Raw genomic sequence first — 12,788 nt, forward strand, 5'->3', positions numbered from 1 at the left:
ATTATCAGCCGGTTTTAAACTGTTCATGCAGGCGTAGGCGGGAGCCGCGGGAGGCGGCCGGTGCCAAGGCGGTTCCCATCACGGGAATCCCGGGCCACGAGCTACATTGATGAGAATGGTCGGGCAGGCTTTTGGAAGCCGCGCGGACGTCCGTGAACTTTTCCCAAGCAATTCCGCCTTGGTTCGACGTGACGAGGACCAAACTTTAGCTCAGCCCACGACAGTCCATGCATGCCATTTCCTCCTAATTATCCCGCCGTCCGACTGCATGTACTGCTCACGACGCTTGAAAGAGTGCATACTGGGTCCCTGCATCCATTCCATGTAACTCCGTGTCAGCTGGATAACGGGCTGGTCCGTTCCTTGATTCTAACCCCAGGGCATACTACTGTATCATACATCATACGAGCGATCATGTCAGAACATACAGGGGGGCTGCCACGGGGGCCAGCGTGTCGATTTTTGCGCCCTCGGCCAGATCCACATAGGATGACGGTGGCTGCCTGGCCACTGACTGAAACCAAGACGTTCTAGTTTAGGTACTGTGCATGTGGGCCTCGACTACGGAGTAATAAATACTGTACAGGTTTGGCTCCAAAAAAAGTGGTGAAGTGGGAACTGGTCAAGGCGCAGCGCCGATACCGCGGATTTGTGTGCGTATGTATATTCCGCGCGCCCTCCGTAGAGTGGAGTTTCACATCATTAACGCCGCCGCCGCCGCCATCGACAGCGCTGGCACAGCTTGGGCCTCTTCATCAGGCTTGCGGTACCCTTTAACGGCACGGCGATCCATATCAGCCGGGAATAGTAATGCCACGAGTGTACCAGCGAACCAACCAGACGCCTTTCTCTGACTCTTAACGATACGCTTCTCGGAGACCCGAGCCTTATAGGGCTGACGGGTTATAACACCGGCCAATGAATTTCACATAAGTAGAGATTATCATCGCAGTGCCCTTACAGAAAGACTTTTTCGCAATTGCGAAGTCGCCCCTCATGCTCACGGAGCATTTACTACCGGGAGATGAAAACGCTTTCTTACTGGTAAAGGAGCTGTGGCTCTATCGAAAGTCGGCCACTATACCTCAATAAGCGTACCCAGCAACTCGGGAGTTGTCAGGACAAGAAAGGGCCTATAATACGCGTTAGTAACACCTCTATCGGGGGTGCCCTCATTTTGCATGGTGTAGCGGTATTTTACCAGCTTGACAGGAGTATATGACGGAGGGTTTGTATCGTGAACGGTTCCGTCCCAGCAGTACCTATCAAAGCACTGCTGGCACTTACCGGGGAGCGGCGTCTCTGTACGCCCAAAACTGCGTGCGAGCAGGGCACAGCCAACGCAAACAGGCCAGTCGCCATCGAGAGTCGAATTAAGCTGCGTAGCGAGGGCCCAGCCGTTTTGAGCCAAAGCGTCACGCTCACCGGTGGTAAAGGTAAGAGAGGTCAATGTGGAGATATTTGATGCGAGAACATAAGGTGAGTTGGGCAAGTACACAACCAGCGGGGACGGTGACGATAGGTTAGCCGCGTCGCAGCCAAAGAAGGCCGGTTTACCATTGAGCCCCAAGTTCAGGAAAGTATTTTCGGCTGGAACGGCTGGAAAGCCCATGTTCTGTGAGCTAGTCCTCCGGGTATACTTGAAGGTGGCTGCGAGGGATGCTCCGTTCGGCCATCTAGTCGTGGTATCACTAGACGGGTCAATGGCGAAGACGACGTCGACTTTGCGGTCATAAATGGGATGGGGGTAAAACGGAATATTATGGCCATCCTCGCCTCCGTCGACAAGCATCAAGCGGTCGGACCGAGCAATCGAGTTCCTTTTCTAACCCTCGAAAGGATTCGGAGCCCAGATGGCAATATCCCAGTTCGCTTGAGCAGAAAGCTGATTCAGAATAGAATCAACGACGAAGTCTAGCGTCGGTAGAGTCACTATTTTGAGCAGTTTGAAAATAGAATTTGAAGTTATTCCGGCGGGGAGGCAATCCGTTGAGCCTTTTTTGAGCTCGACAAGAATTTGATTAAGCAGGGAACTAGAAGTGCCCATCACAAAGCCAACGTTGTCAAACCCATTGATGCATTCTTCGCACGTTGGTAGCTTTCCCTTGTCAAAACGAGAACCGATGTACATGAGAGGAGCGAAGCCATTGACGGACTGGCCAAAAGAACCGAGCTCCCAGGGCGAGAACTCGAAGATGGTAGTATTGGCTGGTATCAGAATCTCGCCGGGGGAACGGCCGTCAGCGATAATAAGGGGCAATGGAGTCTTGGCTGACGAGTATTCTCGATCCTCGGCAATGGACGAAAAAGTTAATCCGGGGTCACCTGAAGGAGCATCGACAAGCTGGTAGGACAGAGCGCGGCCCCAGAAATCCGTTATGGAGGTTGGGAAATGGGCCAGTTCCTTTTGCCAAACACGGTTAAAAATGTCGCTCAAACGGTCTCCAAACGATACCAAGGCTTTGCAGCAAGGTCAGCCTTTGGATTCAAGGACGGCAAAGTCTGTGTCGAACTATTCACTGCTTACATCGCTTGAGGTTGTCAGCAAAGCTGTCGGACGTTTTCGTGTAGCCAATAATGTTGGTTTCAAAATGCCAAATTTTTGGCGAGCGAAGTGCATCTTGGACCAGGTAAAGTTATTGGAGAACAGACTCCCCACAAGCCACGCTCCACCAGATAGGCCGGAAAGATAGGTTGCGCTCTGAAGCAAGCCACCCAGGCCGCCCTTGGACTTACTGCTCTCCGAGCGACTATCAAAGGCGGCGAGGACTCCGGCTCCGTTGAGCAACGCGCGGTAACCGCCGCCAGATACTGCGATGCCAATGTTAGGCAGCGCTTGCAAGTCCCCGTCGTCTTGAAAATATTCATCACTGTCAAAGCCTGGGATGTTGATGCGTCTTAGTAGGTCACGCATGTGCGACGCTGTCTCCTTGCGGCGTTGAGGAAGCCAATGACGCTCCTGAGGCGATAGAAAAGGGCCTTCCCGTATGACCGGGCGTTTCATAGGGCACCGGACGGGCGCTGGCTTGTATCCACTTGGTGCTTTGTCGGTTGCTCTGAGCGCAATGAGAGAATCGCGACGCAAAGAAGTGCGGGCCGAAGACGACACGATAAGCTCCGCCAATTCGGCGTCGAGGTCTGGTTTCAAGCCACAAGGCAATTGCGTGACAAGGGTTAGTAATGTCCTCGCCCGCATTTAAGAGCATAGAGAATGATTTTGCGCAACGACAGCAGCCAAAGATGTGTTTGCCAAAGTAATAGCTGCGGCTAGGAGTAGCCAGAGAGAGCTACGCATGGCCATCATGGATGCGGAGAAGGCAGGCACGGCACTCTAACAATGATAGGCTGCAGCTTCTCCCTGTCTGAGCATAGAGACGAAGATAAGAGGCACATGCTGCTCCTGGAGCAGACAGCTATGGTTAGCTTCGCACAAATAGTTCTGAGACTAAAAAGAATTGTATATAAAATGATCACATTTGTGTGTATTCGGATGCGTTAAGCCATATTCTCCGTAGACTTTATAGAGTCGACTCTATTTATACTTATGCTGGTAGAGACGCATACTCTAGCGGCACATCGGGATGCTTTTAGGCTACCGTGGCTTGACACAAAGCTCCGGCAGCGGAATGCCACTTGCTCGTCGTCGGCCAATCCTCGTTGTCGGCAACGGTAGAGGCGAGAATGATTCCGATCAGCCCCAAAAGTCTAGGGATAATAAGACATAAAGCATCTTTATACAAGATATTCGACTTATTCTTTCCTTTTTTGCATTAGATATATGCTACAACTCTACCAGGTTTGTATCAAAGACAGAGACACCTTAGGGGAGTGGCGGCGACAACAAAATCAGATCAGGAGAATGAGAAATGCACCGCCAAGAAACTTTCACGACTCCTGTATCTATCATACAGTTAATCAGCGTCTAGAGGAAAGGGAACGTTCGACCCAGGCTTGTATCGCGTCTCGGAGCCTCCTCTCCGTCCCACCATCATTACTGTCCCCAATCGACCGGTGAATCATATGAATGGTGGAACTTCTCTTTCACGGAGGACATTTCTAGCAAATAATTATGAGTATCTTTTAAGGAGACGAAACCTCAGCGGAAAACGCCCAGCCTGCATGCGTAGATGCTAGGGTAGATCAATGCTAAGAACTCACCGAGATGTGTAGACATCAAGAAGTGACAGGGATAAAGGCTATTTACGCGCGAGTCAAGCCCGATTCGTTTGAGGAAAAGTGATCATACTCATGTTTGTGTACTTTTGAACCCATTCTGCAGTACTCTCATCCTTCGCCTGCCTATGAACACAATCTAGAGTATCAAGCATATGAAGGTCAGTCTTTGCCGGGGCTGCAAAGAAAATCATAATTGAGAGGGATTTCGCCTACATGTACAGATATCCAGAGCGCTTCCTAGCCTTCTCCTGCGCAGGGCAACCGCTTCCTTAGCAGAGGTTGAGAATGCCGCGATAATTAATATGTTTTTCTTTAATTGCGTGCATTTAAAAAAAACCCCGATCAATCGTGCTTCTGGGCTTCCAAAACAGAGGAGTCGCAAAGGAAGGCAAAGGAACAGGTAAAATGCCTCGCTCCAGAAATCACACGGAAGAGACCGGATTATAGGCAGCCAAATGGGTTGAGCTGGTGTAAGCTTTCTCTTGATTGCTTCAGCAAGCTTTCTGGTATAATATCAGGAACCAAGCAAGTTCGGTCTGGAGAGACTGCACCGCCATCGAGCAAGCGTCTTGCAAGAGCTAGAGGTAGTGCCCCAAGTACTGCACTTGTCGCTTCGCGCTGGCACGGAGGTGGCAATGGTTTGGCTTCAAGCAGCCAATCAAACGATGTGCGTTTACACTATCCCGTGCTTCCAAGCCCCTAACCTTGAATTGGCCTCGTCTGTTTCACAACCCTAGACAGCTCGTTCGGAGCAGCAATCTTAAGTCCTGCATTGGCATGCTTGGCCGAAAGCTTGCACGGTGCAGGAGCAGAAACCGCGGCCTTGACGAAAGCCTCCAACGTTGTTATGAACTTCTGGCTTGGGCTGTCTCGGATTTCGACGCTCTGTGACGTAGAGGAATGGTAGCACGGTAGACTCAACCCCATTAGCCGTGCAACAGAGCGATGATAGTCTTCAGGTATGTATTTGGGGTAGAAAAAGCCACAATGTCTCTGCCTAGCTTATCGAGATGGCCATTCTCGCATCAGCCGTTGTTGACAGAATGTGACTTGTTGTGACGATGCGACACAAGCATAAAAGCTGCTTCCGTTCCACGTTGCGCACCTGGAAACAGAACTTTATCTAAGCACGTGTGCTTAATCTCCGAAATCTGTGCCCGTATTCAACCAGCCAGAATGAGAGTGCGAGACGCCATCGTTGTTCTTTCGCTTTGCGCTGGGGCCTTGAGTGCCCCAGTGCAGAATTCCGAGGGGCAAGTCACAGAGGAACTGGAGAGCTTCGATACGAGAGCGGCTGAGCTCAACCCCCGTGATGGTCCTCCTCCTCCGCCACCGCCTGGCGACATGAAGCCTCCGCCACCACCTGGCGACAAGAAGGACGACAAGGAGAAGCCTCCTCCGCCTGGCGATAAGAAGCCTTCGCCACCACCTGGCGATAAGAAGCCTCCGCCACCACCTGGCGATAAGAAGCCTCCGCCACCACCTGGCGATAAGAAGCCTCCGCCACCACCTGGCGATAAGAAGCCTCCGCCACCACCTGGCGATAAGAAGCCTCCGCCACCACCTGGCGACAAGAAGGACGACAAGGAGAAGCCTCCTCCGCCTGGCGATAAGAAGCCTTCGCCACCACCTGGCGACAAGAAGGACGGCAAGAAGGACAACAAGAAGGACGACAAGAAGGACGACAAGAAGGACGACAAGAAGGACGACAAGAAGGACGACAAGAAGGACGACAAGAAGGACGACAAGAAGGACGACAAGAAGGACGACAAGAAGGACGACAAGAAGGACGACAAGAAAGGAGAAGGCGAAGAAAACGGTGGTCTCCTGAGTGGACTCCTGCAGAAGCTCGGCCTCTAAAGACAAATTCTTTAGAACAGGTAAGTGGAACCGTAATGTCAGCTCATATGACGAATGAAGGACTAAACTGCTGGAGACTTATAGGCTTTATGGATTGCGGTCCAGGTAGTTCTTGGTTGTTTTGAAAAGGTAATGGGAATCAAGAGTATTCCTTAAGTCGGTTTCCATTGAAAGAGGAGGGGTGCAACCAGTGGATCAACAACCAATTCGTTACCATACTGCCTATTCAATGCTGTAAACCAGTAATCCATGAGACTGGACTCGAAGCTATGAGGAATATATGGAAATCGAGGACTTAGGAGCGATTTGTAACCTTTCCCCCGACCGAAGTCACGACTATAAGTGATTTTATATCGACAGTATCGAAAGATTATAGGTGCCTTGAGAACCATCTTTACAGCAGTTCAGTAGTTCCGTTTCAAATAGGCCCGATCGCTACAATAAATCCCGGCGTGTAGAGGAGAATGCCTCATCGCCACGACAAACCTCCCTCAACATGCAACTGAGGCTTAAACGATAGAAGCAAGAGCGTCTAACGTCACTCAACTCAGCGTTGTTTTATCTGTTTTAACGCGTAATCAGCCTAGCACATCTGGAGCTATCTTGACATCTAGGCAGCATATGTGTCATGGGGTTGCCTCCCTTTGTTTTGATGAAATAACCCCTATCGGAGCTTTATGCCGCATTTTTAAATCGTCAATTAATAAAAGCCCTCGGACTATATCTCATAGATAGGAAGGACATGAATGGTCGGTCATTGTCGGCTAAAGCTAGTTGCTCTAAAGTTATGTTGGATGTCGATGTCGACTGGCTAAGGATAACACCCTTATTATTCACTTGTTGATCTGGTCATTTTACGGCACCAAGCCGGGTACATTCAGGAGCCTCTTCCCGAGACAAAACTAGGCCCATCACAGCCTTGACTGGACAAGGGCAAAGCGGCAAGTACAAGAGCCGTAGTATTCAGACAAGAGTCTGTCGAGAACCAGCTCCACGCCTGGGACATGCAGCTACCATTGACTGCTTCAGATCTCGGGGCTCCGGTCGCCATTCCTCGGCACAGTCGTCTTCTGGTGAGCGGCGCGCGGCGGAAACTTTGCGTCAAACACGACGTCCATTTCCTCAAGAGTCCTCCCGCGAGTTTCCACGCCAAAGATGTACCAAACAACGCCGTAAATCATGTTCAAGCCAACAAAGACTAGATAGTACCGCCAGTCCAGGGCATCGAGCGCAATGGCTGTCACGTACGAGTTGTACAGGTTGGCGCTGTTGGAGAGGATGACGTGCTGCCGAGGTGAGTCTGGGAAATTGGACGCAAAGACGATGGCTTGGGGCTTACCACGCCCATGCCCTTGGCACGGGTTGGATTGGCGAGCACCTCGGCACAGTAGGTGGCGGTCAATGGCGTGTAGACAAAGGAGTATGCGCATCCAAAGAGGAAGATCTAGAGGGGGACACAAACAAGTCAGCATAGCGGGTGGTTGTGTGCGCCCATAGTCCTGCACCAAAGTGCGGACTCACAAATGCGACTCCACCATTGGAGAGGCGAATGCCGACCTGCTTCTGACCTCCAAACTGACTAGAGAATCCAGTGACGGCACCAAAAAGCCCAGCGAGGACGAAACTGCCAACCCATAGCTTGGTGCGCCGACCTATGCGATCGTTGGTGGCTGAGCCGGCGACGGCGCCCGCGCAAGACACAATCGAGTTCATGAAGGTGAGCAGCAGCCGGCGCTCCGTCGAGACGATTCCGAGCAGCTTATACATGGACGGCAGGTAATACGTCAGCACCGAGTTGCCGGACAGCTGAGCAAACACGGACATGAAGGCCATCATGGCAAAGCGCCATCGAGCGTTGTGCGTGTTGACGAGGGCCCAGTAGTTCCAGACGCTCGACGTCTTTTGGAGCTCAATGTTTGACTCGAACTCGCGGAGCTCGAGCTGGACGAGAGGATGGTCGGGGTCGCCGCCTCCGTGATACTTGGCCAGGATGCGGGCGGCTTGGTCCCTCTTCCCCCACATGGTAAGCCAGCGGGGCGATTCCGGTATAAAGACGGCTCCGACGAAGATGAACAAGGGAGGTATGACCTGCAGCGATAGCGGGAGGCGAAAGGCCAGCTCGCCCGGCGACTTGCTGGAGGCGTAAGCCACGCCCGTGGCCAGGATGGACCCCGTGTAAAAGACTGCGGGGGAGCCGGTGAGCAGAGGATCCAGCTCAGGTAAGGGCACGGCTTGCTCACAGGTATTGTAATAGCCGACGACGCGGGCTCGCCACTGGGGCGGCGCCAGCTCGAGGGCGTAGGTCGGGGCAGACGAGGTCCCGATGGAGACGCCAAAGCCCAGGACAAAGCGGCCGCCCAGGAGGTAGGCGTCGCTTTTTGCGGCAGTCTGGACGGCAGCCCCGACGACGATCAAGACGGAGCCGGACATCATGCCGATGCGACGGCCAAAGTGGTCGCAGATGGGGCCGGTGAAGAGGGATCCAATCATGTTGCCGACGGTGAACATCATGAAGATGCTAGTGTATAGGGTCAGCCAGGTGCAAGCAGGTGCAAGCAAGGTGTGGACAGTCGGCAAGCTCACATGCCCGTGTTGGACCCAAGCTCCTTTTGGTGGAAGTAGTCCTGGTACTGGCTCATGGCGTTGATGGAGCTGAAGATGGACTGCGTGGGTCATCAGCGCCAAGTATCGCTGCCTGCGATCCAACGCCACTAGGTATCGTTTGATGTCTGTCCACATGCACGTACGCCATCAAAGCCCGAGGCAGTCGCATTGAGCGCAGCCACGAGCAAGATCATGTATAGCTGAAGGCTCGTCCTGGACCAGGGATCCAGCCGGGAGGACTCGAGGAAGCTGGCAGCGCCCTGGACGTGGGTGACGCCGTCGCGGGGAGCCTTTTCCAGCGACGGATCGGCATCGGCGTTGGCAGGGCCTTGGGGTTTGCCGTCCAAGTGTCGCGCCATGGTGGCCGGCGGAGAGGAGGAGTGGAAGGAGAAGGGTGTCAACAGTCGGCGTGGGGGACGCGGAACGGGGCCGGTTTTTTTCTCTTTCATCTATGCAAAGTACGAAGTACGGATCAATTGCACCCTGACGCCAATAAACGAACGAGACGAAGCCATTGGCCCGCCGTTTGTCTGACCGTGATCAAAGTACGACGTAAGTTAGTAGCTATAGGCGGGCTGCAATTAATCCCCCCCTTGTGAAACCTACCCCAACCTTAATCGCAACGATGTGACTTGAGACAAAACCGGTTTGTCGATGAGCCCAGGCTGCACCTTGGCAAAACTTGGAGAGAGAGGCAGCATATACAGTGAGATTGGAAAGTAAAGCATGCCAAGCGGGGGTTCCAAAAGGGTCCTGAGTCCCGGGGAGGGCGCGGCTCATTGGCTGCTTGAGCAAGAAAGGTTGAAACTGCACATGTAGTAATTATGTAGGGGACAGGAGCTTGGCGTTGCATTGAATTCTCTGCAAACCCAATGTGGGATTCGACCGACAGACCGCGTCCCACATGGCTCCTCCCGCGCAGCAGAAGCAACTTTTCAATGCCGTTATGCTTCCTTTTTTATAAAGAACCCCGAAACCTACCTGCTGAGTACGGATACCGTATCGACGTGATATATAAGGAATGCGGTCGCACGGAATGCATCAATGGCGAACCGTGACGAGAGGATAAATGGAGCATCACCTAGAAACAGCATTATAAGAGCGCTCTATGCCAAGTATTCGTATTCCAGCGGCAAGCCATGGCAAAATAAAATAAATAAAGGCAAACAAACGCTTGGTCGGAGTCCTGATAAAGGGGGGCACGAAGAAATGCACGGCGAACGGCGGCCTACGATTGGCGGGAAAGGGCCGATTTCTGATTGGCAGCTCGCGCCATCTTCCTTCAACGTTGAGCGACGAGTTGATCTCACGACCCCAGTCTTCATCTCATTCACCACCTTTACTGAAGTAGTAGGGGGCAGTGATCCAGGAAGGGTGACTTCAATGGTTCGAAGATCCGCCAGGCTGTCGACAGCGGGCAGGGCGGGCGCAGGGCAAAAGAGGCAACGGCCAGAAATCCCGACTCCGACTCCAAAGCAGCCTGGCGAGTCGTCGTCTTCGTCTTCGCCGGCCGATGGACACCAACCGGCCGTCTCCAAGAGGCGCAAGGTCGCGGCGGCCTCTCGCAGCGGCGCCAAGAAGCCCGACCTGCATCCTCGCCTCTTCTCCTCTTCGACCACGGCGGACCCCCAGCCGTGCCTTGCGCCCGCCCGCCTGCACTCGCTCGATTATCACCGTCCCCTCCTCCTCAGCGGCCACGCCGCCGCCGAGCACCGCCGCTCGCTGCTGTCCTGGTTCGACTCGGTCAGCACTACGCGCGCCATGCCCTGGCGCAAGCCATGGATTGACCCAGCCCTCTCCGACGACCCCGTCCAGCTGCGCCGCGCCCTCGAGGTTCGCGCCTACGAGATCTGGATCAGCGAAATCATGCTGCAGCAGACGCGGGTCGCCGTCGTTGTCGACTACTGGAACCGCTGGATGGCCTGCTGGCCCACCATCCGTGACCTGGCCCGCGCCCACGCCGACCACGTCCTCGCTGCCTGGCGCGGCCTGGGCTACTACAGCCGTGCGACCCGCATCCACGACGCCGCAAAGCTCGTCGTCGATGACCCCGAAATGCGCGGCCTGCTGCCCGCCACCCCCGCCGACCTCGCCGCTCGCGTCCCCGGCGTCGGGCGCTACACGGCCGGCGCCATCTCCGCCATTGTCTTTGGCCGGGCCGAGCCCATGGTCGACGGCAACGTGCTGCGCGTCCTGAGCCGCCAGCTCGGCATCTACGCAAACGCCAAGGCCGACAAGGCCGTTATTGACGCCGTCTGGGCCGCCGCCGACGCTCTCGTCAAGGCCGTTGCCGACGACGGCGAGGCCTCCGTCGCCAACGGACCAGTGTCTCTGACGGACCGGCCTGGGCGCTGGGGACAGGCGTTGATGGAGCTGGGCAGTACCGTGTGCACGCCCAAGCCCGACTGCTCATCATGTCCCATTACCTCAACCTGCCGCGTCTACAATGAAGGCAAGGCATTTGCCAACGGGGCCGGAATGAACGACCGGATGGACATGGAAGACCTCTGCGGACTATGTCTACCGTTCGAAGAAACCATTGGAAAAGATGGACCTCTGCAGTCGAAAGCGGATGAGCGTCAGGCCGGTCCAAACCGGCTTTCCTTGGCCGACTTTGGCTTTCAAGTCAAGGACGGCAGCAATGCATCGTCTGTGTCCCCACGTAAGCAACCAAGAAGCCGTAAAGGAGCGTCGGCGGGAGCGATTGCAGACTACGCCCGCCGGTTCCCGGCAAAGATTGCCAAGAAGGCGGTCCGGGAGGAAGAGACGGTCGTGTGCGCGATTCGGCACCCAGACGGGTCCTACCTGATACAGCGCCGGCTGCCCAAGGGCTTGCTGGCTGGGCTGTGGGAGCTGCCCAGCACGGCCATGAGCTCGTCCGGGTCGACATCGGCCAAGAAGCGGACGCAGCTGGCCCGCTCGCACGCGGCGACACTGGTCAAAGGGTCGGGCGCGAGTGCCCAAGGCCTCGTACACGTCGGCGAGCTGGGCAGCGTGCCATGGCTCTTTTCGCATATCAAACTCACCATGCACGTCCATCTCTTTTTGGCGGCCCAGGGCAAGCAGTGTGACTTGGCCGAGGGCAGGACGCCGACGCAGCCCCGCCGATGGAGCCGGAACGTCGACGACGAGTCCATGGGCACGGGGATGCGCAAATGCTGGGCGCTCGTGCGGGACGTGGAAGCCTCAGAGCCCGACTGAGCAAAGCACGGGCGTCAGTACACGATGGACGATGATGCCGGTCTTGGGCATAGGGCGAGGAGTCACCAGTGCCTAAAATACATTATTCCAACACGTATTTATGAGGCCATGATTTGTTAAAACATCAATCAAGAATAGCAATTACTTATCTGAAACAACTGCTTGAACATGGAAGCACTTTTGTACTGCCATTCAGCTTCCAGGAGCGGGGCAGATGAAGACGTCTCTGCGTGTGCCCTTAGGACGAATCCAACGTCCAGTTTCGACGATTATTTGTTGTCCATCGGGGGTATTTGTATCCGTATTACAAGGGAGAATTGGGAAGAAACAGAGTATTATTCTTAATCTGTCCGTGTCGCTGATGGGCTTTTCTTTTTTTCCAAGGCCCTCTTTGTCTAGGCCAAGCCGTTGGTTACAAGTACCCATCCGTAACTGGTCCCGCTGCAGCACCCCTGCCACACTGTCCCAACGCAGACTCGCCATCATCCAACCACAATCCATCCACCATGAGCGGCCTCGACTCGCCCGATATTGCCGCCGCCTACGAGTCCGTCCGCAGCGACAAGGACGCCACCACCTGGCTGCTCATCTCCTACGCCGACGGCAACCGCCTGACGCTCGCCCAGACTGGCACCGGCCCCCTTGCCGACCTGGCCGCCGCCCTCGACGACACCCAGGTCCAGTACGGCTACGCCCGCGTCGAGTACGCAAACGACGCCGAAAGCACCCGCGTCAAGTTTGCCCTCGTCGTCTGGATCGGCGAGCGCACAAAGGTCATGCGCAAGGCCCGCGTCAGCGTCGAGAGCGGCGACGTCAAGCGCGTCCTGGCCCATCACAGTATTGCCCTCACCGCCAGCGACCGCGCCGACCTCGACCAAGACGATGTCGTTGCCCGCCTGCGCAAGGCCGGCGGCGCCGACTACAACGGCGGACGCGGCTGACCCTCT

General features: G+C 54.9%; 6 protein-coding genes across 6 annotated transcripts; 3 read left to right on the forward strand and 3 right to left on the reverse strand.

Annotated features, from left to right (window-relative positions):
- Positions 1-1,078: 1,078 nt before the first annotated feature.
- HRG_04165 (lysophospholipase catalytic domain-containing protein) lies at positions 1,079-1,612 on the reverse strand (the record flags this gene model as incomplete). The annotated part of the gene is made up of 1 exon (XM_044862636.1): positions 1,079-1,612. The coding sequence occupies one exon, from the start codon at positions 1,610-1,612 to the stop codon at positions 1,079-1,081; it is 534 nt and encodes a 177-aa protein (XP_044723662.1).
- Positions 1,613-1,825: 213 nt separating this feature from the next.
- On the reverse strand, positions 1,826-2,620 carry HRG_04166 (lysophospholipase catalytic domain-containing protein; the record flags this gene model as incomplete). Its single annotated transcript, XM_044862637.1, has 3 exons — positions 1,826-1,932; positions 1,996-2,460; positions 2,521-2,620. The coding sequence occupies 3 exons, from the start codon at positions 2,618-2,620 to the stop codon at positions 1,826-1,828; spliced, it is 672 nt and encodes a 223-aa protein (XP_044723663.1).
- A 2,732-nt stretch (positions 2,621-5,352) lies between these two features.
- HRG_04167 (uncharacterized protein) lies at positions 5,353-6,036 on the forward strand (the record flags this gene model as incomplete). Its single annotated transcript, XM_044862638.1, has 1 exon — positions 5,353-6,036. One exon carries the CDS (start codon positions 5,353-5,355, stop codon positions 6,034-6,036), a length of 684 nt encoding a protein of 227 aa, XP_044723664.1.
- Positions 6,037-7,061: 1,025 nt separating this feature from the next.
- HRG_04168 (sugar transporter domain-containing protein) lies at positions 7,062-8,999 on the reverse strand (the record flags this gene model as incomplete). The annotated part of the gene is made up of 6 exons (XM_044862639.1): positions 7,062-7,322; positions 7,376-7,480; positions 7,558-8,219; positions 8,277-8,554; positions 8,620-8,699; positions 8,784-8,999. The coding sequence occupies 6 exons, from the start codon at positions 8,997-8,999 to the stop codon at positions 7,062-7,064; spliced, it is 1,602 nt and encodes a 533-aa protein (XP_044723665.1).
- Positions 9,000-10,023: 1,024 nt separating this feature from the next.
- On the forward strand, positions 10,024-11,841 carry HRG_04169 (hhH-GPD superfamily base excision DNA repair protein; the record flags this gene model as incomplete). The annotated part of the gene is made up of 2 exons (XM_044862640.1): positions 10,024-11,391; positions 11,455-11,841. The coding sequence occupies 2 exons, from the start codon at positions 10,024-10,026 to the stop codon at positions 11,839-11,841; spliced, it is 1,755 nt and encodes a 584-aa protein (XP_044723666.1).
- A 506-nt stretch (positions 11,842-12,347) lies between these two features.
- On the forward strand, positions 12,348-12,782 carry HRG_04170 (cofilin/tropomyosin-type actin-binding protein; the record flags this gene model as incomplete). The annotated part of the gene is made up of 1 exon (XM_044862641.1): positions 12,348-12,782. The coding sequence occupies one exon, from the start codon at positions 12,348-12,350 to the stop codon at positions 12,780-12,782; it is 435 nt and encodes a 144-aa protein (XP_044723667.1).
- Positions 12,783-12,788: the final 6 nt, after the last annotated feature.

Source organism: Hirsutella rhossiliensis (assembly GCF_020360975.1).
Source record: "Hirsutella rhossiliensis strain HR02 chromosome Unknown scaffold00003, whole genome shotgun sequence".
NCBI classification, from domain to species: domain Eukaryota; kingdom Fungi; phylum Ascomycota; class Sordariomycetes; order Hypocreales; family Ophiocordycipitaceae; genus Hirsutella; species Hirsutella rhossiliensis.